The following is a 27,898-nucleotide window of genomic DNA, read 5'->3' on the forward strand; positions in this document are numbered from 1 at the left end:
TAAGGCCCTTCATCATTTAACCCCCACATGGAAAGTAAATCTCAGGGATGAAGATCCCAATCTCTCAGGAGCCTGAAGTAGAATTTATCAAATCAGCTCTCCGCCCCTAAGGATCGCTATGGTACGGGGGGCTCCTAATCCCCATAGCAATGAAAGTTCTCACCCAGGTTTCTCCTTCTCTCCCTCAGATTCATGTATGAAAAGAATCTAGTTGATTAAACCTGGAGGCAAAGTCTGAGGGGTTCTTTTAACAATGGCTTCCAAGTCCAGGGAATGTTTGGTGGTGCAGAAACTGACCACTTGCTCTCCATCTCCCTAGAGAGACAAACAAGAAACTGCGGACTTAAATGTGGCAAAGGAGGAGGACTGAATACTGGTGCAAGGTATCTAGGTTGAGAAATTTCCATCACTAGAAACCATTAAAAAAAAAAACTGTCCTGACATTCACCGGCTTGGAAGACCAAGGCTGAGCTCAAACGTTCATGGGAGGTTCCTTCCACCACTCTGATCCTATGTCGATATGACGGTGGCTGCAGAGGATCAGGAATACCAACACTTCTCCTCAAAGTCCCCCGACCCAGGAATCCTGCCCCTGTTGTTTTTTCATCAGAATTGGCTGGTTAAACAGCCAGGTACTGACTACCAAGCCCGGGTCTTTGGGGGCAGCTTTGCTCTTTCCTCATTGGCTTTGCTGCATTTCCTGATTTATTTTTCAGGCCCTTTGACAATTTTAATCTTTCAGTTGCCTGGGGTTTCAATTTCTTGTTCAAACATGCTTCTCCCACTATCCTCATCCTTCCCCCTACCTCTCTGACCCCCGACTAACGTCCTTATCGTGAAATCGAGGCAGTAAGCAATAAAAATCTCTTTCTTGATCTATAAAGTAGTTTAGACCTGCTTTGAAGATGTATTGAGGTTGACTCCAACTGTGCTGGCCTGCAGCACCCAGGAATAAATGCTTGACAGATTCTTGAAACCCCATCAGGGTTCCCCAAACTCCCTTCTGAGGACCACTACTGGCAGAGTTCTGAAAGGTGGTGCCAGAGTCTGGTCAAGATTAATGCCCTTTGAATTTACCCAGCCCTGTCATGCTAAAAATCTTCAGAATAATGACTTTACACATTATGGACAAACATAGGGAGTTATCGGGGCCTTGGCCAAGACAAGCCTTGAACAGTAGTGGGATGTAGTGGAAAGAGGACAAAGGGAGTAGGAAGAGGACACAGGGAGTCACAGGACCTGGGTTCTCTTCCCAGCTCCACCATTTGTTTGCTGTGAGACCTTGGGCAAGTCACTTCACTTCTCTGTGCTTCATTTTCCGTATCAATAAAATGTGATTTCGACCCCTGTTCTCTCTCTCCCTTAGACTGGGAGCTCATTAATTCATTCGATCATATTTATTGAGTGCTTACTTACTGCAGAGGACTGTACTAAGCACTTATCACTGTACTAAATGCTTAGCTCCATGTGGGACAGGGACTGTGACCCACCTAATTAACCCCTATCTACCCTAGTGCTTGGTACATAGTAAGATCTTAACAAACACCACTATCATTATTATGTGGTTATGCAAGTCTAGATCTCCAAGTCACATTCCAAAAGAAAAATCCATTCGTGTGGAGATGTATAAATGATAGAATGCAAAAGAAGGATAAAAGCCAGAAAAGAATGAAAAATTAATGTCCTTATAATTTTTTAATTATCCTGAGAGCCTGATCTGTTCTATATAGGATTATAATTGAAACCCCAACAAATGCATCAGCTCAAAATCCTGAGCAAAAGCAAATTCTATTCCCTGGCTCCGATTTTCTCTGCCAGGCTGCAGCTTAGAGTGAATTTTTTTTTTACAGCCCCAGTGATAAATCCCTGAAAATAATGGTTTGTAAAAGAAAGCCTGTCAGAGGTTTCACTGTAGCATTGTTATGTGCAAAGCTGTAACCTCTCCTGTTGCTTACTTTCAAACCTGAAGGCATCAAAGACGAACCCAGGTCACCATCTCTTTAAATTCCTCTTTCCCCGACCGTCCGCCGCTCCCATTTCTCACCTATTTTTAAATTAATTCTTCAGACAGGCTGCTCTGGGAAGTCACCTGGAAATGATTTTTTTTTTCCTCCCAAGAATGGCTTTTGTTCATTTGTTTTAAACACTGGCAGAGTCTGTCGGCTGCAGCTCCCGCCGGCCCGGATTTTAACCAGTCCTAATCCCAGGACTCCATCACCCTAGCGGAATCATGAGCCCAACTCATCCTCGGCCCCTCTGCCTCACCACCCTCCCCGCTCCACCCCATTCCCTGGAGCAGCCCAAGGACCCCGTCTCCGGGTGGGCCCTCCCCTTTCCTGGGGGTCAGAGCCCAATCCACCACCTGCCACCAGATTGCACGCACATGGAGCTTGGGAAACGGTTCCCTTTGGCTTCCTGCATCCCTGCATCCCGCCCCCTCCTGAAACCAACCTGGAGCAATCATCCCCCTTAAGCCACATTTAACCAAACACTTAACTGCCGTTTTATTCCATAATTGCCTTTAATACTAAAATGCATTAAATGCTTGAAGCAGAGAAAACACATTTAAGTTGGAAAACAAAGAACCATCAGATAAAAAGAAACAATGTGGCAGATATACCATTTGAAACATAATTGTAATAATTTAATAAAGCTGCTTTATCATTTTCATAAAATAGACAGAATGGTGATTCTTTTTTCTTTACAATGAATCAATCACTGTGAAAATGTACATAACATACAGATCAGCATATACAACAATTTATTCTTCATATTATCAGCAACAGACTGCATGATGAGACATACCACACTGAGTCCCACTGAAATTTCACCCTGGTCCGGGAGGTAAACAGTAATGTGTCAGTAGGCCAAATCCTCTCAAGTAGAGGAGCTGTAGACTTGAGACAACCAATACCTTAGCATTCAAACAGCACAAGGAGGTATTCGTTGCTGCAATCTAGTTTGTGCTGCACTGATTCTTGGTCACTAGAGATTCTACCCCAGCTTAGATCAGCTGAACATCAGCTGATGCCAGGAAAATCCCCTTTGCCAGCACTGGAATGGTGGTACCTGATTCTTCCACTAAGGTAAACTGCAACTCCTAAATTGGATGAAAGATTATCTTTAGCTGCAAAAGCAGCTGAACCAACAAGATTCATCAGTTTTCCCCAGTGACAGACAATGAGTTTCCATGGGTAATTAGGGTTTTGTGTTTTTTTTTCAAAGAGCAATTTAAACATATTAATCAGACAATATGCTCTTTACAAAAGTAACTTGTTTCCTAGTTGAAAGTAATTCACTTCGGCACAATACGTTACCCAAAGGCCATCTCCAGCCTCACAATAAAACAGGCGTAGTCTCAACTTCAGGACAATGCATTATGCCCTTAAGTGATTTTTTTGTCTGTTTGTTTTATTCACGCAAATCCACCCTCTCCCAAACTTTCCCCTTTGAAGATTACTTTTTTATGTTTTTAGAAAGTGCTGCCATGGACTTCACTATAGAAGACAATTGAGCTCATGAAATGGTTTCCTAATTATCCAACCAAACACTAAGATTTTATACAATGAGCTTAAGTTCATTTATAACAAAAAAACAAACAAACCACTAGTTATAAAGATTCTTACTGCCCAGGGTGGATCATGTTTGTCAAAAAGATAAATGTGTGGGGAAAAGTGTGTATCAAAGTGGTTCTCATGAGCTGAATTGAAATTACAATCAACATTGCTGTAATATACAGTAACCCTTTACCGACCCTAAATCCCAGACCCCCCTTGTGCCTCTTCCCTTTCCCTGATCCCACTCCCAGACTGCACCTTGCTTCTCCGATTTCAGTCAGCGCCTCCAATTTAGCATTTTGGGGATAATATACCTAACTTTTAAATAGACAAATCGGTAACACACTACCAAGCACAGATAGAAGAAAAAGGTATTGAAAAGATGAAATATCTTGAGAAGAAGCCAAAAGTCAGGCAGTTGGGGATCTCGGGCTAATTTCCCTTTAACCCTTTTAATTGGAGATCAGCATGTCTGATATTGCATCTGGTCATTCGATCAACGCCTTGCACGTGGATTCAAGGTTTGACAATGAGCTGTCTGCAATAAGGTTGATGGCTCTGTGGATACCTGCCTTTGTGGCGATGGAGGTTGAAGAGAGTCTTAATTTGAACAGGTTCATACCTTACTCTTTACAGGGGAAGGGAAAAAGGAGGCACAATATTAAATGACTCCTAAGTCCCCATTCCCTGGTGATTCTTTCTCCCCAAACTGGGAAAACAAACAGGATTAAAAAATAAAAAACTATATGGTAGCGGGGAGCTTTGGGTCCTAGGAATTGCCCAAGTTGTTAGGTCACTGCTGTTGGGTACAAGAGTATCTCCCAAACAGGAAGTGAGATGAAACAAAATGGAGCCCCAGCCATTCCAAAAGGGACTCTACCTCTCGAGGGGAGGGCACATCACATGCTTGCAGCCAGGAGAATTCCTGAGGTCTGACCCTTTGGTCTCTTTAGTCTTTGCCAGGCAAGTGGAATAGGGAAAATGAATCTCCCCATTAATTCTATCCCAGTCTTCAAATCACATCTTGAACCAGTAGAGGTACTTTCTGCCCAACTCACAAGCCCCAACACTGCACTAGTGTTTCCGCGATTCAGAGAGCGAGTGGGACTAGAGAATGCTACTTTTTAGAAAATGTGCAGGTCAACTATCTCCCAAACTATTTTGCAGCCAGCCCTTGACTTTCCCCAACCAGATACAGAGCCACCCAAAGGAATGGGCCAGAACACGGACTGTGGCTTGATGGGGAAGATGGACAAGTTGGAGCTGGATATCCTCAGTTGCAGAAAGCAAGAAAAATCTACGCCGCCGCTCATCTATCTGGGTGACGCTCTGCTGCCGGGAGCTGTGTGATTCCGTAGAGATAACTCTGTCTTTCCAGGCACCTGTCTTCTGCCTCCCCTAGCACTTGTTCAGAGCCCATGCAAGAGCAGTCACACTTGTGTCCCAATACAAACTAGAGAATTTAATCTGAGATAAAGGAACCAAAGTTTTGTGAAGCAACAGTGGACTGCTCATTCTGGGTCCATTTCAGAAGGCCATTGGTTGCAGAGACATTTGACTGAGGTAGTTGTCCTATGAAGGAAGTGTTTGCAGTTTCGCTAGCGGTTCTTTGCTGGAAACTTTTTTAAATTAGCCCCTCACACCCCCATCAAATATAGTTAATAATGGACCAAGTCATGGGCTCTCACAGAAATAACTGAAAACTTAAACCTATTTGACTTCCCTACCTTCACTCCAGAAAAAAAAAAAGACTGGAGCTCATCAGAAATTGAGTGCCCTGGCACCAGGAGCTTTCTATCTGCATTTATTTCAGAATTTCAATATATTTTACTAATGAGACCAGTTCCAAGACACATCTGTGTTAGTGCCAAGGCCAAGAAGAGGTGAGATCTCTGTGAGTTGGTTTTTGTTTGTTTCATAGAAGTGAACTATTAGGCAGTAAGGATATATTTTTGATTTGGAAAAAAAAGGAACAAAAATGAATAGTTACCTGAAAAAGAAAAACAAAAAACAAAAAAAAACACACCCAAGCAGTCAATAATGTACAGTTTGGTTTAAAAGAAAATCCATATATATATGTATATATCCATGTATATATATATATATATATATATATATATATACATATATATATGTCCCATCCCACACCAAAAACAAACCCCAAAAACTGTTAAGTAAATCCAATGGATTTATATTTTAACAGTTTTGTACATATTTAAATTTTTCATCACACAAAAATGTACTAGTTACGAAAAGACTCACTTTCATTTTTCTTCATTTGGAAGGCACATTATTTTGATTAGTAACGTTGTTACATTTCACCAGGTTTTTCCTAAGTGTACACTTCATATTGCTTCCTCTACAGTTATTTAGAAGACCGCGGGAGAAGGAAATGATAATCCTCCCCATTCCAACTCCCTATGCACTAAGGTGGTGTAATTCTAGCAATGATTGGAAAACCAAATCAGGGAGTGCATGCGCATCTAAAGATAGGCAAATTTAGATTTCTAAGTAGATTCAGCCATTCTGCATTTTAGAAGATGAGAGGGGGAGTGCCTAAACCCGAAAACCAATATCTACTGGAGGAACTTTTGGTGCCTGAAAACCGGAATAAAAAAAGTGATTCACATAAAATTTCAGCTCAATATTTCTGACAAATTAGGCATCATAAGACCCAAAAAAGACTTTCCACAATGATCGTCGCCTTAAGAAGACGCTAAGGTCAGGGGAGTACCCTGGATGAGACAATGAAGTCTTTGCTGTCAGGGTTCGGGAATGTGCGGTTTTTCCCCTGGTCTCCAATATTCGGTCCATAGGTACCGTTGGTTCTATTTGCTTTTTTAAAAAATTAAAAAAACCCTTAAAGCCTTTTGCCATCACTAAACATACAGTAATTTGCAATATCAAATACGATAATAGTACAGATAGCATGTGACAGCAAAAGGGGTCTTAATCAGGGGTGTCCACGGCAAAAGAGCTCTAGACGTGAGCTTTTCAAGGACGTGAGCTCTAGAAACAACTTTTGGTCGGGTAACTGTTTTAAGCCACTGGCTTCTTTCAAACTGGTACACAAGAAATGGCCATTACTTGTCTACATTACGAAAAACTTAGTGCGTTTACTGACGCTGTCCAGATCATTTGCTTTCAATTGAATTCTTACAAATAATGGTACTTGATATTATAATTTTGATATAGAAAAATATATAAATTCAAAATACTTAGTACAGAATACTTCTTACGACTGAATTTGCATTACCATTTCCCCACTCCAACGGCCCCCGTGAACAAGAAACCCAAAGCAAATTTGCTCCAACTGAACACCCCTGCTGCCTGTTGAAACAAGAGGGATTGTCACAGAACGATAGCTTCATTTATAAACGATACATTTAGGGAAAGCTTTTAAATACAGCGATTTGTGAACCATTGGAAAGCCATTAAAAACAATACGCGCTTGTCGTCGGATCGTTTCTCCTTCCTTTGTGCCGTGTTCAGAGTACTATGTCTTTCAATCTCTTCCCTCCCGGTGAGTCTCTTTCTCGACATTCTTGCAGAAGCGGGTTGATTTCATGCATTATGTTTTCACTGTCTGCGCCCCGGGGCTCTGCCTCGGACGGCCTGGAGGGCCCACTGTTCGCAAACGGCTCCAGGTCGCGGTTGGTGGCTGGACAGTGCATTATGTTGTAGGACGCCGGGGGTTTGGCAGACAGTGGGCTCTTGAGGCGGAGAGGCGACGTGGTGGGGCTGACCGCCTCGCAGCCGTTCCCCGCTTCCCGGATGGCGCCGTTGACCTTGGGGCTGCAGAGCGGCAGGTCGACTGTCCTTTTGCCCTTGGCGGGGGCCCGCTCCTCGGCCGGCTGGTCGCCCCCGTCTTTACCAAACGTGGCAAAAGTCCTCTTGGTGGCGCACTCTTCGTAAGGCTCCGTGTCCGCAGTGGTCGCCTCTATGGACAGGGCGATGACATTCCTGCCGTGCTCGGGCGACTTGGCCCGGCTGGGCACGGGGTTCCGAGGCATCCAGCACCTGTCGGAGTGGCCGAGGATCCGGCACTCTTCCCTACAATGAAATCCTTCATTCTGATCTGTTTGGGCAAAAGAAAAGGTCAATTTCAGGGTAAGGAGAATTAGCCCACTTCCTCCAGGAAGCTCTCCCCAATTCATCATTCTGCTCGCCAATGCCCTTCTTGCCAACTCCCATCTAGGACCCTGCTGGCCCTCTCAGCCTCCCTTAGCATTGATTAACTTCCTCTGCTATTCAAGTTTCTTCCTCCTCCTATCGGAAGGGTGATTCGTAACACTTACGGGTATGTGTGTGAGTGTGTGTGTGAAAGAGAGAGACAGAGAGAGAGAGAGAGCCTCTGGGTGGGAGCTGTGAGGGGGCCTGAATAGGACATATTAAATTTTTCAATAATTTTGGGAGTCTTCCCAGTTAGTTGGTAAGCTTCTGGAGAGCGGGGATCAGGTCTCCAACCTGTATTGTACTCTCCCAAGCTCTTAATGTAGTGTTCTACATACAGGTAGGCTCTCAAATACAATTGTCCTTGCTCTCTAGGTAGTAATGGAGAAAATAGATTCCAAGGTCTTAAGCTGGGAAGATAAAGATAATCACTTAAGACACAGTAGCTTACTGTGCCCACAATCTAAACCGTGGAAAAAGCATGGGCCTGGGAGTCAGAGGACCTAGCTTCTAATCCTGGCTCTGCCCCTTGCCTAGTGTCACCTAATTTCTCTGTGCCTCCATTTCCTTATTTGTAAAATGGGGATTCAATGCTTGTTCACCCTCTTCAGACTTTGAGGCCTATGTAGAACAGAGACTGTGTCCACCCTGATTAGCTTGTATCTATGTCCTTGGTACTTAGTAAGTGCTTAACAAATTCTATTATTATTATCATCATTATTATTGTTATTAATGATAATAAGGAGAGTGAGAATGTTCTTATCCCTATTTTACAGATTAGAAAAATAAGTTCCAGAGAGCTCTAGTGACAAACCCAAAGGTAGACAGGAGAGCCGGATTTAGAACTCTGGCTCGAGGCCTTTCCACTAGGCCACATTGACTCCTTGCCAGTCCTCAAAATTATCAACATTACCAAAATGCCACAATGTTGTTGCTCTGAAATGTTACTTTCAGAGAACTCATTATTTTATTGCTTTTTATTTTGGCCAGGGCGAGGAATTAGGTTTCTAACCGATTGTCTGCCTCGCCTCTCTCACTGTCCCGCCTCTCCCTTCTCAGGACCCCTCCCACTTTTTGATGGCTATTGCTGACAGAAATACAACCTAAAGAGAAACAAGTTATAATGAGAAATATATTGAAAATGGGTTTATCTGGAGTCAGTCAGCATTTCTGTTATCAATAACCTCTGCTAAAAAGCATCACGTATTAAACTTTGTTCAACAGGAAGGGAAAAACAACAACCTGTCAGGAAACCTAGGGTATGACTCGTTAAGGCGTGTTCAAACAGAATTAAAAAAAAAAAAAAACCTTTTGCCTAATTCTGTATTGGAATATCAGTGAAAAGAAAGTCACAACACTCATCAATTTTAGCACCAGTTCCTCCCTCTAACACAAGGTCTGCCATTTCCAGAACTAAAACCTCATCTGCCTGCCTCATAGTACCTGGGTTTTTGCACAGGACTTTTATTTCAAAAGAGCCCTCCCATTACTTATCCCATTTTTGCCCTCACAAAAACCTTGTGAAGCAGGAAGAAAAGCAGGTATTATTATCCCCATTTGGCAGATGAGGAACCTGAAAAACAGAGAGGTTAGGTGACTTGCCCAAGGCCACAGAGCAGCCTGTTGGCAGAACTTGCCCTCAAATCCAGGACCTCCGTGCTCCACTAAATTATATGCTCTTGAAGGCAGGAATCTTCTCTGCCAACTCTGTTATATTGTATTCTCCCAAGCATCTAGTACCTACTCTGTACCTAATGCACACAGTAAGCACTCAAGAAATCCCACTGATTGCCTACCCTATCTGTGATTAGAAGAACTGCCCTAAGGACCACAATCAAGCAATCAGAGGGATGCTTCCATAGGGAGGTTGCCTGAAATGGGACCCAGAAAAACTGGGGAAAATCCAGGAGTGAAAATCCAGCTGCTACCCTACGGTTCCACAACAGGGTAGCCTACTTAAATCCAACGGAAGTACAATAGTCATGTAGTCTCCATCCTGACGTCACCAGCCAGAGGGGGCAGAGGGCTGCAGGGAAGTGGGGAAATAAGTGAAAAGTCTCAGATGGCAGGAGGGGCGGAGCAAGAGTGGAATTATCTGACTGCCAGACAGAGATATAGGCAGGGTCGACGCAACAGTGTTGGTTGTGCTGAAATAAAAGTCAGCCCTGTTTCTGCACCACTCACTCTATCACGGTGATGTTTCCTTCCACTTCCTAACCAGTGCCAAGAAGACTTAGTTCTTGCTTCTGAGCTTGTAGGTACTGCTCTCTCTCCTCTCTTCCCAGCATCCCTACATCACTTATGTACAGATCTTTCTACTCACTTTCCTACTTTACCTATAATTTATTTTAATCCCTTTCCCATGTTGGACCTTGAGCTCCTTTAAGGGCAGGGTTCATCTTCCTACCCCCCCAAGTGCTCAATATAGTGCTCTATCACATAATAAGCATTCAATAAAAACCATGGGTTGATTGATTTACAGATAGGATCCTGGAAATGGCTCAGAACATACACCGGTGTTCTCCCCATTTTATGAAAAACTGTTAATCTGGGAGCCCTGTTACTATTCGCTGCTTTCTCGATGTTATTTGTATGTCCTTCACATTCTAGCTCAAGGAGCAGTTAATAAAAATTCCCATCACATCCCTAAATGCACCAAAATATGAACAGCTTAACATTTAGAGAAAACAAGGAGGATGGGAAGAGGTGGGGGGAAGAGATAATGAACACACATACACACTCAACGCACAGAAAAGTCTGCCTAAAATGTTAGCTGTGTCTGTCTTCCCGCTGTGCTGCCTCTGAAAGGCCAGGTGGAGACAGTTTCTGTGAAAGTCTACATTTCACTGTCTTCTCCAAACAATAAACTCTCCGAGAACAACAGCCACAGCCAGGATCCCCCCGAAAGCCATTTCCTTTATATTTTGATTTTGTTATGTTTGAAGATGATCGGTGCCTTTCTGTCCTGCCTTATTCATTCCCAGCTTGAGATGAAAAGCTTCCAGGGCAGCTCTGGCTGGGGAAGCCAGGAGGTTCAACAGTTGGAGAGAAGACCTTGGGATCTGATCAATCCCCAAGTCTAATCCTGGATGAGACCTCCATTTATTGTACAACCCTGGGTGCATTCCCTTGGCCTTCCCGTTGTCAGGTAGAAAAAAAAATTGAACAAAGCACAAAGCATCCCTGAAGACAGAGGTGTCCCCGCTGGACCATTTCTGGGGAAAATGGAGTTCCAGGGACAATTCCCAACTCATAGTTTCATCTCACTCAGTGAAAAGGGGGGAAAGCGAAGAAGGGGGAAAGGGAAAGGAAGGAGGGAGTGGGATGCCCTCATAGAGTCAGGGATGAAGACTTGGAAGCAAACTTCTCACTTCCTGATTCTAATTTGAGGGTTTTCTCTAGCAGCCAAGTTCCTTCACAAACCAAATCCATCCATTCCTGCCGAGGCCAACCCCAAGATGATTTACCCCATGGGCATCTCTGAGGCCCCTCCAAGAGGAAAATCCATGAAGAGGAGAAATATTTTAATTATGTTTTCTTGTAGTCATTACAAATCTGTTGTGTTTATAAGCAAAAGGGAGTAAAGCTGCATTTTGCTTTGACAGAAATCTATTAGCCTTTAATTTTTAAGTAGGAAGGGGTTGAAGTGCAATGTTAATGGAGCCCTTTGAGAGAGACTGTCCCGGGAAACTTAGTGGATGTTATTTAAAATGCCTATGTCTTATTTCTCAATTTATAAGATCATACTAGATTGCAATGACCAGGATTAGTTCTGGATAATGGGTGGATATTTGTTCGTAAGACTGATGGGTGAGAATTCATCTTTATCTTTCAATTAGAAATTATGTAATTAAGGTAACAAAAAAAGTCATTAAACAGTCGGTCTTCCCCCATCCTCTCCAAGTGACCAATTTCTCTCTAATCAACATACTTGTTCAAGTCTTTTTTAGGGTTGATTTCAGCCAATCAATGGTATTTATTGAGTGCTTATTGTGTGTGTAGAGTACTGTACTCAGTTCTTCCATGTATCCTTTCACCTCCTCCTCCTCCTCTCACAATGGGACAAGGGGGGGGGGGGGGGGAGGTGGCGTCCCATTCCTTACTCAAATCCTTCCTGAAATCTGACCTCTAGGGGAGGGCCATACTAATAGTCCTTCCCTGAGGAGAGAAAGTTTTCTTCTCCCCAGTGAGGCACAAACTCAACTTCAAGCCACTAGAAGCTGGACAAGTTCTGCCCCACACAAATGGCAGTAAGCAGTTGACGTGGAATTTAATTATGGAGCTGATTCTTCTTTAGGGGAATAGTGGATGGGGGGTGGGAAGGGAGGTTTCTCACTCAGTTGTGGTAAATTAACTCTTTCAGGACCCCAGGAGATGTTTTAAGCCTGATCCAATCCCAGTCCCAAACAAGCAAAGTTAACTCAATATTCTTAAAATTTGGGTCCTGGAAGAATTCATTTACCTCATGCAGGTGGGCATTTAACTCAGAGAGTGCTTTATTCACACTGGCTCACCACAGGTTCAGGCCTTTGCCTCAAAGTGAATATAAAATCCCATATACTAGCATTTAAGAGTGGTTAGCTTGGATTTATCAGACAGATTTAATAATATGGTAGGAAGTAACTTCATAACATCTGTGTCAGCACATTTTGTTCTGGTGCAGTCTCATTTTTATATAACCATTACATATAAAAATGGACCAGTAGGAAATTAGCACATCCTTGCACAGCACGAACCCTGGACATTACAAAGTGGACCCTCTTCATTTATAAACCAGCAGCAGTTCATCAGGGTTTCATATTGAAACTTTGCATTTGAAAAGGAAAATCACATAGAAATGAAAGTAGGTGGAAAGATCCCTAAAACTGTGTAGGACTCATGAAAACATGATGCTGTGCACTTGTTTGTTTGTTTTATGATATTTGTTAAGCACTTACTGTTAGTCACACACCATTCTAAGCACTGGAGTAGGTACAAGTTAATTAGGTTGGACACAATCCCAGTCCCACAAAGGGCTCACAGTCTAAGTAGGAGGGAAAACAGATATTTACCCCTCATCTTACAGTTGAGGAAACTAAGGCACAGAGAAGTTAAGTGGCTTGTCCAATGTCACACAGCAAGCAGTTGGAGGAACTGAGGTTAGAACCCAGGCCCATGTTCTTTCCACTAGGACATGCTGCTTCTTCATGAAGACAGAAGACTGGATGGTAGTTTGGGGAGAGGGACAAAGAGATGTAAGAGACTTGTATAGAACAAATTAAATTTGCACACAAAGTCACATTGTTTACACACAGGCAGAAGAATCTGGCACAAAAAATTCATCAGCAAGCCTGGAATCTGGAAACCTTTCAGCACCAAACATATCTAAAACCCAAGAAACATTAAGAATTGCTGTTTCTGCTTCTTACCCATATAGAATTTTGAGAAGGGGATTCATTATTGGGGAATTAAGGTGAGAGGCCATTTGCAAACCTTTGGGTAAGACATTTAAAAGTTTTAAATAAAACTAAGACTGCAGAGGCCATGGAAAGGAAAACAACTGGCACTGGTTAAGGAAAATTACTAAGGAAATCATTCGAATAGAAGGAGTCCCAACCCTGCACTGTTTTGGGCAGAAAATAACAAAAGTCTGTAATTACTGCCCTACTCCTGGCTTGAAACAGCTACCTGTTAAGATGGGGCTAAACATGACAAGTGACCAACTGGACAAAGTCTGTCTACTTTAAACCCAGAATAACCAATAGAGAGAAACCCTGAAAATTCCATGTTTTCCCAAATGCTCTTCCAAGTTTTAAAAGAACAGGCATTTAAGAGTCCTTAGTTCTAGACAGGCACCCAGCCAAGGATGGATGTGTTCAATGATGCTGGGAGTTCATCTTGGCTCAGGATTCCATATTATTTCAAAGTTTCCACTGATCTGGGACACTAACCAGCACCAAGACAGTCAAAGATGACAGTTACATGAGGAGTGGCCTATGACTTCAACCAGCAATCTATCAATCTATTAATCAATTAGAAAGCAGTGGTCAATGTCAGACTCAGTTGCTGATCCAGTAGACTCAGTAATCAAAATAAAAACAGCATAGAAAGAGAATATTCTAGGAAATGACCACTCCCCAAGGCCCAGCACAGTGCTTCAGTCAAACAGTGGTATTCATTAGAGTGCTTACTGTGAGCACAGCACTGTGCTAAGCACTTAGGAGAGTACAATAGAACACAGTTGGTAGGCAGGAACCCTGCCAGCAAGGAGTTTGCCTGAGCTGTGTTTTCAGCTAATTCACCAAAATGAGCAGAAAACCAATGACAAATCTCTATCACAGTGACTACGCACTTGTGCCTGTAATGAGGGCTTATACCCAAATCTGGCCCTTTGCATCATCAGGTCTGCTAGGAAGCAGGTCAATTAATTTAGATTTCATTAGCATAATAACTTGATAATCACATCCTAAATGGGGTAATACTCAACTAGAAGGAGTGAAGAGGAACCAGAGGGAAAGAGAGTAAAGACCAACTAAGAGTTCTGGGAAATTATGTAATTCACCAAAAATGATGGGAGCAGAGAGATTTGGGATAGCAAACAGCATCCCGAGGTAGCCATCATTTCAAATTAGCGCCCCACGGGCACCACTGTTAACTACCGAAGTATTTAAAGACTCACATGGTGGAACTTTTTTTTCCAGTCGATTTGCTGTTCCCACCAAAACAATTCAGAAACTGATGCATGCCAAAAGAAAGACTTCACCCGCTTGGTAAAGAAGCATCAGCAAATGCCTTATGAGGTTTAGTGAAGGGAGCCAGTGAATGAGGTCACACACTTTGGACCATGTCTATAACTCACAGAACTAGAGAGAAGGGGAGGAGCCCTGAGATTCCGGGCTCAGTAACAGCCCATTTTCCTTCATCGCTTCTCACAGAGCCAGATGTCTCATAGAATCTCTTCGGAAATTGTTAGAAAAAGCCATGAAAATGCAACCATGATTTAGGATCTGAAAAATAGCAACCTAGCTCCGAAGTTGTAAGGTGGGAAGTGCCTGGCCCTGACTTCCTGCAGACAACAAGAAGCTTCAGTAAAAATAAAAAGAAGCCGCTACGTCTGCAAAGCATTCAAAAGGATGCCAGTGGATGGTCTCATGTTTGGGTGTTTTTAGAGACACCTGAACTCATGCGACCAGTGAAGTACTGCAGCCTTTGCAGTGGGATACGATTTAGAGTCTTAAATCCTCATTGAACACATGAAAAACACCCATATGTCAACTCATATTAATTTTTTCTCCCTCCTTCTTGATTTTTGCCCTCATTCCTGCGGGTTTTTTTCTTCCTCCTTCTGCTTCTCATACTCCTCCATCCCTCTCCCCTCAGCTCTTCCTCACTGAGAGGCTCCTCAGTCCCGCCTCAGGCACCACCTGATCTTTCATGTCCCTTCCACAGCTGTGGCTGACAGAGTTGGGCCCTTCCAAAGCAACTGGCAACAGACAACATAAACCCAGCACCTGGCTAAAGTGACTCTGTTTGGCAGTTGGAGGGGCTCTGAACGGGAGCAAAGCAACTCACAAGCTGCAACTTCGGACGTGGTAAGAGAGGAGGCCCAGGCACTTTGCACGGTTACCTAATACTTGGCCTCATTATGGAGTTGGATTTCTTTTCCCATTCACAGGCTAACGCCTTCCTCCCAACTCTTCAGCAAATTTGCTTATCCCAGTGCAACACGAAAACAGATTAAAAAGGTACCCCTTTCAGAATTCAAAGCAATTGAATTACCGTCAATAGAATCGGTAGTGGTTAGCTGGCCAAAGAGGCAAAGTTAAAACATATGGAGGTGTAAGTGCTTCAGAATTTAATATTTATGATAGATGATAGTGTGGCATGTTCAGTTAAGACCATCTAAGCTGCAATTTGGACCATCACAATTGTTCCTGGAGTTTCCATTTCTGCATAGGCGCTGGATCCAATTCAATCCAGGAAAGAGAAGAGTTTGAGATGTGGATAAGTAGAAATCATTTGGGCCATTGCATGGGGAGCAAGGAAATGAGCAGAGAGCAGACTGGAGAATTGAGAAAGACAGGATGCTGACTATGTCAGAGAGAAGCAGAGACTGACTGGATATTAGCCTTTGGGTTTTGGTCACTGCAATGGGGATGATTATATAGCTAAGAGCTGGATTTCATTTAACTACCTAGAAACCAGTTGAAATGGGTGTTAAGAGGTTAGTAGATGACTTCAAACATGGCCAATGAAAGAATCCTAAGGAAGCAGACCCTCAGATCCTGGAGGAGCAAAAAGGTGAACGTGGTATTACGGATCAGAAGAGGCTTCAGTAAAACAGTAGTATTTACTGAGTGTTTACTTTTTGCCGAGCACTGAATAAGTGTTTGAGAGAGTGCAATACAATTAGTAGACACCCTCTCTGCCTTCAAGAAGCTTCCAATGGATTGATATTCCTTAGTGCTGGCAGAGATTGCCCATCCACCTACGCATCAAACAGAAACTCCTTACCAAAGGCTTTAAAGCACTCAATCACCCTGCCCGTTCCTATCTTACCTCCATGATTTCTTACTACAACCCAGCCCTCACACTTTGCTCCTCTAATGCCAACCTACTCCCTGTATCTCGATCTGATCTATCTCACTGCTGACCTCTCAACCATGTCCTGCCTCAGCTTGAAATGTCCCCTCTTTTCATACCCAACAGACGATCATTCTGCCCACCTTCAGAGCCTTTTTGAAGGCACATTTCCTCCAGGAGGCCTTCCCTGACTAGCCCTTCATTTCCTCTTCTCCCAATCCCTTCTGCATCATCCTTGCACTTGGATTTACACCCCTTAGTCTCCCCTTCCTCAGCCCCACAGCACTTATGTTCATATCCATAATTTATTTACTTATACCCCCCCTCCAGACTCTAAGCTCACTGTGGGCAGGGAATGTGTCTTCCAGCTCTGTTACTTTGTACTCTGCCAAGTGCTTAGGACAATGCTCTGCCTACAGTAAGTGCTCAATAAATGCCAATGATTGACTGAGCAACTTTGGTTTTGGGTGCCTCTGGGTCACAGTTGTCCCTACAGTAAAATAAAAAATGCAAACCCAATCCTGGTCCACAGCATGTGGCAACACTGATTTTCATTCCTATGATTCACACTTGAGCCTCCTATTGAAATCAACACAAAATCAAACAAAGTTCACTACATACGTCAACTATGCACTTGGATACTCAGAACCACCTGTGGCATTTGTGTTGATATCTTAAACACCCTATTACGTTTGAACACTAATCCATTTAAATATCCAATTTCCCTTATTCTGATCTGTTCATTATTTCAATGTCTATCTCCCCCACTAGACTGCAAGTTTCTTGAAAGTAGTAATCAGGTCCTACTCTCTTAAGCAGGCAGAATAGGGCTCTGACCACAATAGGTACTCAGTAAATACTACAGACTAACCGCTTAATTGCAATGGGAAGAAAAGTTGGGAGATTCAAGCCCAATCATGGGAAAGAGCAAAGGGGGAATTTTCATCACCACTAAAACTTTAAAAGCTGCAGCCAACGTTCCCCTGAGAAGACAAGGATCTGATCCTCCAGAAATATGGCAGGAAGTTGGGTTTTCCAGATGATCAGTCAGGCCCGGAAATGAGTCCAACACAATGCTGAAACTGGGTCTTGGAAATGTCATGATGACCAGATGTTCTAAAGGCAGAGGGAGGAGAACGGAGGCTGCAGAAATGGAGTCTCCAGTAATCTTTTCCACCCTGGAAACACCCAGGCTCTTTGGGAACTGAGTGCTTAGTTATGGGGAAGCATACCCAAAGTGTCATTTGTGTTTTCTCACCAACGATTGTACCAGTTCCCTAGAAAAGGCCTCAAGATAAACAAAGGGGAGGAAAACACTCAAAAAGCATAACTATCTCCTTGAATATCCGGCTTTTCCCATCCGGGACCATAAAGTTCCTTGAGTGTTCCTTTGGCAACCCTATGGAATCCTGTAGCCATGATGACACTGCTTCTGGGTTCAGCAAACAGTATGATCATTAAAAAATTCATTTCAAAATCTTTCTGGAAGCTAATAAATTTTATAGCAGCTTCAATCCTTTCTCATTGCAACAAAGAAAAGCTTAGTTCCAGACAAATTAAAAGTAAATTGATTGCCTAAGGGAAATCTATTCAAATATCACTTTTCCCTGTTAGAAATCTTTTCCTGGAACATTAAGAAAAAAGAAGAGAAAGGTAAATGGAAAAAAACAGAAACATGCAAGGAGTGGGCAGAGTGGAAGACCCAGGGCATGAGAGAAAAAGAATGAAGAACAGACAAGTTGCAGAACGGTAGAGACAGAACTGCCTTCAAATCTTTACATCCTTATTTGCAAAACTAGGGAGAAAACAAATTTTTTAAATGCAAATGTGCCACTGGGGTTTAGGCCTTGCATTTGTGTTGGAATCGATGAATAATAAATACGAATAATGAATTGTAAAGTTGAAAGGATCAAACATCACTTTACATGTTTACTTGTTATTAACCATCTTTCATAGAAAAAAGCTCAGCTGAATCTTTCCTTTAAGATCACCTAGGGTCATTCTCTTCCCAGGTAATGGCTTCCAGTGCAGGAAGACACTGGCTTTAGGATCTTTAGAATCTCAGGAATTGTGGGGTTGAGGCACCAAAGCAAGGAGGCCACCCCAGGGGGAAGGCCAAGCCCAGAAGTAAGCAAATATACTGCCGACAGGTTTAGGCCATGAACAAGGTAACAGATCATTAGGAAGTAGGCTGATGGAAAAATGTCTACTCCCCACTGTCACCTGCTACCATTCTTTGATTCAGAAGCACTTTCTCTTCTTGCTCCTCCTTTTAATCAGCAGTTGGGTGGCCCATTTCACTTTGGTCCCATACACATCAAGAACCAGACTGGTCTCAGGACACCTGGGGTTATAATACTTCCACTAATAATAATAATGGTATTTGTTAAGCACTTACTATGTGCCAAGTACTGTTCTAAACACTGGGGTAGATACAGGGTAATCAGGTTGTCCCACGTGGGGCTCACAGCCTTAATCCCCATTTTAGAGATGAGGTAACTAAGGCATAGAGAAGAGAAGTGACTGGTCCAAAGTCATACAGCTGACATGTGGTGGTGCCGGGATTAGAACCCACGACCTCTGACTCCCAAGCCCATGCTCTTTCCACTTCCCCACACTGTTGTTTCTCACTCTGGGAGCTTCTTTGGGGCTGATTCCAGGGCTCTCCCAGTGTGATGGGCAGCTAGTTTAGCCCCAGTGTGATGGATGAGCCTGGAATCAGGGCAGCAGACACAACTGAAGTTATGATTACCTGAGATGAGAAGTACTCTCCCAAGTGTTTAGAACAGTGCTCTGCACACAGTAAGCACTTTTAAAAATATGATTGAATGAATGAATGAATGAGTTCAGCCCTCACACTAAGTCTGACTCATGACAGAGGTCTTGGGTTCTCATTGTCCTGAGTGCCAGGATATCACACAATCAGAAAAAAACACAACCAAAGAAAACAGTACAGGGGATGAATGTGAGCAACCAACTCTGCTCTATAATAAAAATCCTGGATCTTTGCAGTTCTTGGATTCCAGCAAACATGCTTTTCTCCGTGGCTCTGACAGACACCAATCTTGCATCAGAGTCACTTACAGGCTATATGTAACTTCAAAAAGCAAGATAGGCTCACAAACAATCAAGTCCTAGAACTTGGAATATTGTGGCTTGACAACTATGTCAACCCACTTTGCTGATGTCCTTGCCTCCAGTCTCTCTGCTCTCCAGTCCAGATTTCACTCTGCTGCCTGGAGATTAACTACCCCTCTCTATTTTCAAAGCTCTTCTGAATTCACATGTCTTCTAGGAAGCCTTCTCTGATTTATTTCACATCTCCACCTTACACACACCAGCAATCACTACTTCAGCACTGCAATCAGGTTTACTTATTGAGTATTTACTTGGTGCAGTGCAGTGGAAGAGTATTGAGAGAGTACAGTAAAAGAGAGAGAGAGAGAGACAATACAATATGATGCTCCCAGTTCACAATGAGCTTACAATCTATTGGGAGCACTTCCTCATCACTCAAGTGTTTCACCTTCTGAAGCACTTTAGCATATATCTTTATGCTCCATTACCTTCTCTTATTTCTTATTTATTTCAGTATTTTCTCTCCCATTAGATTGTAGGCTTCTTGAGGGCAGGAATCACATCTGCTAATTCTTTGAACTCTCCCAAAGGTTGGGTCCAGTGGTCTGCAAATTGCAGACATTCAGTAAATACTACTGATTGATTGACTAGAACAAAGATAGGCTTCTAGCATTGAAGTTAACCTCACCACAACACAGCTGTGCTGGGTGGAAGACATGAAGAGAGTGGACAACAGTAGAATGCTCAAACAGCTACTGAATGGGAAGCTAAAACTGGGAACCTGAAAATGAGGAGAAGAGAGAAAGTGTTTTAAGGATACAGTAAAACAAAGTCTCTGACCAAGCAGTACGTCAGCTAAAAACTGGGAGTGAATTGCCATACATATATCAGCAAGATGTACTGAAATCAAGAAGGGTAGTTTTTTTTGAGAAGATTTGAAAGGCAATGAGACAAGGAGGAAAAAATGAAAATAGCATAGGTGCTGTAAACACCACAACAGAGGAGAGTCTTTGTGTGTGCATAATAGGGTCAAGACTGCGGACCCTGCAGAGGTCTTTTCAGCTACCCACACACCAATGGGTAAATTATATCATCATTGGTGTTTTCTTCCAGGATAAAGTCATACATAAAACACACACACACACCCCACACCCCCATTCCTTCAGAGTTGGACCCCAGTTGTACCCCAGGGACACAGCAAGTGACCTTCCCCACATCCCTCCCTTGTCTCTAAGCTGCCTGAGGGGCTTTCATCCTCCATTTAGTGCTCAAAAACCAGGATGTGACAGTGTATTGTGTGGTATGACTATCTCCTAGGCTGTCTGTCTACCTTCCAGCCTAACTGGACTAGATTTCAGGCTGGGAAACTCCAAACTGGAGAGGTCTACTTGAGTCCTGGAGATGCTAGACTGAAAACGCACAGAGATTGAGGGGATGTTATTAATGAAAACATCCTCTCAGCCCCTAGAGCTTTATGGTCCCTTAATACCACTTTGCAATCTTTTTTTTTATTTGCTTCTATCAGTTAGTGAACAGCAAGTAATCCACCTTGTTATTAAACTCCAGATAAAATAATCAGCTTGAGCAAAATGCAAGCGGCTCGCGGCCAAAGCGCTATGGATCATCATTTGTTCATAAATTAAGACATGGCACCCACCCTTATCTCCCTTAACGGCATAATATCACGAGCCACACAGAGGAGGGTGGGGAGAACAGGGAGGGAAGCTGAGCTATATTTTAAAACCTGCCGGTTCTCTGCAATGATTAATCACAGACACACACACACATACACACACACTCTACACAGAACTGCAATGCTGACATGGTTTTCCACGTAAAATGCTTATACTGTTCTAATTAAAAAGGACAGTGACAAATGCTTTTATTCTAGAGGGGTGTCTGCTTCTGGCATTTGTGCAAATTGAAAAATCTATGTTTTTTTTAAGCTAGTGTTGTCCATTCCTATCTAGGAACTCGACAGTAAATTTCCACAAAGAAATTGCACACGAGAAATTATTTCCCCAAAACAAAGAGATGCAGCGAGGTTGAGAGAAGCATCACGGCCTAGTGGATAACACACAATTCTGGGTGCCCAGGGATCTGGACTGTAACCCCAGCTCTGCCTCTTGTCTGCTGTGTGACTTTAGGCAAGTCACTCCACTTCTCTGTGTCTCAGTTATCTCATCTGTAAAATGGGGACTAAGACTTTAAGCCCCATGTGGGACAGGGACTGTGTCCAACCTGATTAACTTGTATCTACCCCAGTGTTTAGTACAGTGCCTGGCACACAATAAGTGTTTAACAAATACCATAAAAAAATGGGCAAAGGAACATCTTGGAATTCAGGTAACTTCTTATGCCCTTCACTGAGAAAGACCACCCTCACAATGTTTTGTCTGAAGGGCATTTTTTAATGTTCAAGGGATTAAACGTAACACCCTTTTTTCTAGTCTGTATTACCATTAATAACATCCTCCTCCTCTGGTTATCTGAGTTTATGAATCCAATGAAAATTGACGCTCACACTTTCTCTTATCTGCTGCCCCTCCCAACTCTGCATCAGGCTGACAAGATTAGTTTCTGCAAAACCAATTTCTTCAGTTCAAAAAGAAATGAAATCTTTTGGAGATCTCTAAATTCTTGGGGATCCTTTGGCTGCTCCCTGAAGAAAGGAAGCTGATGGCAGGAAACTGGAAGGCAAAGAGGCAAATTTTGAATCTTTCCCATCTATTGTGCTGCCAACTGCCTCTCTTTTCTATCTTATTTCTTACTCCCAGTGATGGTGGGAGTTTCTGAGAAGCAGGTTCCGTAACATGTGCTTTGACTTTGCTTTTAAATGCAACTCTGGCTAATGATCAAAAATACGTCATGGAGGCAACCACTGGACAGTTCTACCAATCATCCTGTTGCCACTATAGAAGAGAGAATACTGTCAGATGGCCAATTGATCTGACCAGACATATGTTTCTTTTCTTAACCAGTGCATTTTGGTGATAAATACAGCATTATTCCCATTTCTCTGATAGGGAAACTGAGCCTGCTAAGGAAATCACTGATTTTAATCACTGTTTGTTAAGCGCTTACTATGTGTCAGGTACTGTACTAAGCTCTGGGATGGATACAAGATAATCAGTTAGGCCTCAGTCCCCATCCTACATAGGACTCACAGTCTTAATCCCCATTTTACAGATGAGGTAATTGAGGCACAGAGAAGCAAAGTAACTTGCCTATGCTATATTCACTAAGCTACACTTTGGATTGACCCATTTAGTGGTGTTCTATACCTGAATTCTCACATCTCTGTGAGATAGTATTGGAAAGTTATTCATTCTGTCCTCCAGTCAGCACAAGAAATGTCATGCCATGCCTGGATGTATTTTAATGAGAAAGGAAGCTTTATGAAAAAACAGAGATAGCTCTCTGCAATTCTGTGGCAACTTTTCAGCGAAGAAGGTGTAGCATTCTGCACTGAAAAATTGCCACAGGACAGCAGAGAGCTAACGCCTTTGAAGCAGCAAATAAGCTTTACTACAATCAATCCATGGTATTTATTAAGCTCTTACTATGGGCAAAGCTCTGTAGTAAGCCCTTGGGAGAGAGTACAGTGCAAAAGAGTTAGCAGACAAATTCCCTGTCCACAATGAGCTTATACAGTGGAAAAAGAAGATAAGCACTGTGCAGCCTACAATAAAAGCTAATGCAGCCACATTTCACGTCCTTCTTGGACCAGGTCAGGGAGAGCAAACACAAAATCCAACTGAGGCTTCAAGGAGAATTTAGAAAAAGGGAATTCAATTGCTGTTCTTGGAAATTGGCCAAAATGTTAAGGCTAGTAATAATGATGATGATAAGAATGATAATAATAATAATGGTAGTTTTAAGCTCTTACTATGTACCAACCATTGGAGTAAGCACTGGAGTAAATATAAGAAAATGAGTTTGGACACAGTCCCTGACCTACAGGGGGTTAACTGTCTAACTAGGAGGGAGAACAGGGATTTAATCCCTATTTTACAGATAAGGAAACTGAGGCCCAGAGAAGTTGAATGACTTGCCCAAGGTCACCCAGCAGTCACGTAGCAGAGCCAGGATTGGAACCCAGGTCTTCTGACTCCCAAGCCCCTGTTCTTTCCACTAGGCCATACTACTCTTAAAAAGCATGAGGTGATTGCATCCAAAAAGAGTCAAGCCCTCAGTTTTTCTATTTCATTTATAAAATCCACTTCCTATTAGAGCCCTTTTCTTTTCCCCAGCCTAGGCACTGGTTGGGTCGGCTAGGCAAGGGAGGGGATCCCCTGTACAATGGTCAGTGCCAGTTCCTGAGGACTGTATGAATGTCTTAGCAATGACTGTGAAAAGCAGCGTCGCACAGTGGAAAGAGTGTGGGACTGGGAGTCAGAGAAACTGAGTTCTAATCCTGGCTCCACCACTTATTTGCTCTGTTACCTTAGGCAAATTATTTCACTTCTCTGTGCCTCAGTGTCCTCATCCCCCCCTCTAGATTCTAGACTGTGAGCTCACTGTAGGCAGGGAGTGTCACTGTTTCATGTTGTATTGTTCTTTCCCAAGGTCTGAGTACAGTGTTCTGAACAGTAAGTGCTTAATAAATATGATTGAATAAATGAAAAAAATGGGGATTGAGTCTGCGAGCTCTATGTGGGACAAGGGATTGTGTCCAATCCGATTTCCTTGTATCTACTCCAGTGCCTGGCACATAACAAATACTATATAAAAAATCATTCACCACCCCCATCTCCAACCTAATAAATTGAAGATGAAGCAGCACATTTTCAGGGATATCTGCTAAAGCTGGGAAAATAAATTATGTTTTAAGAGTTCTTATTTCAGGAGAACCTTTCTTCCAAAGGGAGTGTTAGTGACTCATTTATCCTCTAATCCTCCCAGTGAATCAGGAACACTGCAAGTTCTTCCCATTGTACTTATGAGGAAATTGAGGCCTAGAGAGGTTAAGTGAGTTGCCCAATGAGGAGTGTTGAGTCACAGTTAGAACAAATACCAAATCTAGCCCTCCAAATACTACCACCTCCTTAGTTCAGAGCACCAGAGTGGTCTAGTGGAAAGAGCATCTCCCTTGGTGTCAGAGGACCTGAGTCCTAATCTTTTCTCCACCTCTTGGAGGCTGTGTGACCTCGGGCAAGTTACAATTTCTCTGGGTCTCAGTTTCCCCCTCCTCTTCTCCCTCCTACTAAAGCAGGGAGCTCCACATGGGACAGGGACTCTGTCTGGTCTGCTTATCTTGTAAGTACCCCTGGGCTTTGCAGAGGGCTCGGTAAGCCCTAAATGCTTAACAAATACCACAATTATTGCTATTGTAATTATTATTATTAGAGCAACTAGTCCTGGAGTTCCAGCAAACATGCATAATGTCCGGGTCAGCTGAGGCAACGAGCATACGAAGCGAAAGAAATGAGCAAGACCATAACGAACAAGAAAGCTGATCATTTCTCAGCACCAGTAAAATGCCAAGTGGGCCTGCAACACTCTAAATGTAAATCTGTGCGGTAGACATAGCTGTGAAGCCCCTAGAACACTGCTGTGCACCCTACAGAGCTCAATCAACACTTGACTGACTGATCTCTGGTCCCTTCTGCAATCTCACGATGCTGGCTGATTCCCTCAGAGATGTTAAAGGCCACGAAGGTCCCCTAATATTCATCCTAAACACAGTCCAATTTAGGGAAACTACAGTCTCGTGGTCTAAATTGCTTTGGCAATTTCTAAGGGGGAATCTGCGTCCTTTCCATCCTGCCCTTCACTTATCGTGGAACTAAGGTTTTTATCAGCCCCAGGGGTGGGGATTGGCGAGGAAGGTTGGAGGGAGCATTTGCTGACCAGAGAGGGGGAGATGGGAGAGAAGATAGTAGAGGAGCATCTACTCCACAGGCAGGAAAGGAGGACACATTGAGTCAAGACTACCAGCAAGGTGGGAAAAAGAGAGAGAGAACTGGGGAGGAAAATGTCTCCCTTCCCACCTCCACCCTACCAAGGGTGCCTTTCGCAACCATTTTCTCCCCAAAAACGGTTTTAATAATAATAATAATGGCATTTAAGTGCTTACTATGTGCCAAGCACTGTACTTAGCACTGGGGAGGATACAAACAAATCGGGTTGGACACAGTCCCTGTCTGACTTAGGGCTCACACGCTCATTCCCTATTTTACAGGTGAGGTAACTGAGGCACAGAGAAGGGAAATGATTTGCCCAGGTCACCCAGCAGACATATGGTGGAGCGTAACTAGAATCCATGATCTTCTGACTCTCAGTACCGTGCTCTATCCCCTACACCATGCTGCTCATTCTTTTGAAAGGGGAATAGATCCACACTCAGTCAAGCACCTAATCCTGCTCCATCGGCAGGCCTAATGGCCTGATGGACAATTTTAATGCCAGGGAAGAGAAGTGGTGTGGCCTAGTGGGTAGAGCTCAGGCCTGGGAGTTAGAAGTGGCCAGGTTCTAATCCACTCTCTGCCACTTGTCTGCTGTGTGATTTTGGGTGAGTCATTTCACTTCCCTGGGCCTTACCTCATCTGTAAATTGGGGATTAAGACTATAAGCCCTATGTGGGACAGGGACTGTGTCCCACCTTATTTGCTTGTATCTACCCCAGAGCTTAGTACAGTGCCTGACCCATAGTAAGCATTTAACAAAAACCATAAAAAAAGAGCTCAGAAATCATTTCCAAAGGCCTAAGGGGAATTTCAGCTCAATGAAGGGAGAGAGGACGGTTTACCAAAAGGCCCCACAAAACAGCACTTTCTGGCCAATAACGGTCAACTCCCTGAGCCACCAACAGGAAACCATTACATGCACAGGCCACCACTGGCCTTGAAAAGCTCTACACAGCTGATCCAGAACCAAGCTATAGCTATGGCCATGGAGATCTAATCGCAGCTCTGACTTCTCTCCACTAACATTTACGGTCTCAATTGCGTTTCTACCTGTGGCAAAAACTGTGTCAAGCCCTGGGGTAGATACAGCATGGCCTAGTGGAAAGAGCACAAGAATGGGAGTCGGGAGACCTGGGTTCTAGTCTTGCTTCCTCTATTTACCTGCTATAATAATAATTAATAATTGTGGTTCATTAAGTGCTTACTATGTGCCAAACACTGTATTAAGCACTGGGCTAGAAACAAGATAATCAAGTCCTACATGGGGCTCACAGTCTAAGGAGGAGGGAGAATGGGTATTGAATTTCCATTTTACAAACAGGAAACTGAAGCAAAGATAAGTTAAGCAACTTACTCAAGGTCACACGGCAGGTAAATGGTAGAGCAGAATTAGAACCCAGGTCTTCTGATTTCCAGGCCTGTGTTCTTCCCACTCGGCTACGCTGCTTCTAACGGACATGTCATTTGCCCATCTGTTAAAAGGGGACACAAATACCAGTTCTCCCTCCCTTTTAGATTGTGGGTTCCACATGGGATAGGGACTAGATCCTTTTGAGATAACTTGCATTTACCATAGTGCTTAGTATGGTGTTTGGCACAGAGTTAGCTCTTATGAGGTAAAGCCATTCTACAAGGTACTGGGAAGTAGGCAAGTCAGTTTCATCCATGGGGCCTCCCCTCTGCAGGAAATTAGAGGCAGCCGGTTTCTGTAGTAGTTCTCATTGCGGGGAAAATCTTGAGGTAAATATTTAACTGCACAGCTCCAGTTTCACTCTACACCCACTACAACATAAACTCCACATTGATCCGCTAGGAAACGAAATGTTGAACATTCAGCATGAGAGCCCCACTGTTACCTCAGAATCTAAAGGATTGTCATAAAGTTCATGATTATCCCCCACCCCGCGAAAAAAATCAACAAGGTATTCAATAGAACACTCCAGTCCTTGCTCACTAGAAGCTCCCAGCCCGAATCTAACACTGGCCCTCTGTTGTCCTTCATGTAAATATTGTTGGGCCACCAGCCAAAGCCTCGGGAAGTGAGCTCCATCCTGGTGGATGGGAATCTCTAGTGTCAGATACAGTCAGCCTGACTAATGAGGCCCACAGCTTGCCAAACTCTACAGCCTTGCTGTCTGTTCCAGCCACTGAATATGCTTAGAAATCTCCTGGCTCCAGCCCAGCAGTGTACACATCCCAATCAACTATCAATAGCTTAAGTGTAAGTGATTGTGAATGAAGTACGAGCCAAATGTGTTTCCTTTCTCAGCTGCGGGACCTCCAGCGCTGTTAAGGCCCCAGTAATGCTTGTACAGAATTAATCATATACGCATCCACGGGCTAAACATTACGCGATGCTCTTAATTCTTGCCGGGGTTCAGGCGCCTCTGGATAGCTAAGCTGGGTGGCAGCCTGTTGGGGGTCCTCTAAGGAAAGCCACCAGGGCGGTCCCAGCCAGTGATCCAGAGGGGAAGGGTTGGGAGGGCGGAGAGGGTATGATGCTCCATCAAGGTGCTGGTCCTGGCTGAGCCGCTGATCCTCACTGGGTTCTTCAATAACTCCACTGCCTCTCTGACTCCTGACCTTGAGGGGAGAACTTCCTCTTTTAGAAGTTTTTAG

At 43.4% G+C, this 27,898-nt stretch overlaps 1 protein-coding gene across 2 annotated transcripts in view; it reads right to left on the reverse strand.

Moving 5' to 3' along the window:
* Positions 1-2,502: 2,502 nt before the first annotated feature.
* Positions 2,503-27,898, reverse strand: part of PCDH19 (protocadherin 19) — a 129,218-nt gene continuing 103,822 nt past the window's right edge. For both annotated transcript variants that reach the window (XM_001512939.4, XM_007671537.3), the window contains exon 5: positions 2,503-7,635. In XM_001512939.4, the coding sequence (XP_001512989.1) occupies positions 7,046-7,635 (590 nt within the window). In that variant the 3' untranslated portion in view covers positions 2,503-7,045. The remainder of the gene's footprint in view (positions 7,636-27,898) is intronic.

Source organism: Ornithorhynchus anatinus, chromosome 6, assembly GCF_004115215.2.
Source record: "Ornithorhynchus anatinus isolate Pmale09 chromosome 6, mOrnAna1.pri.v4, whole genome shotgun sequence".
NCBI lineage: Eukaryota > Metazoa > Chordata > Mammalia > Monotremata > Ornithorhynchidae > Ornithorhynchus > Ornithorhynchus anatinus.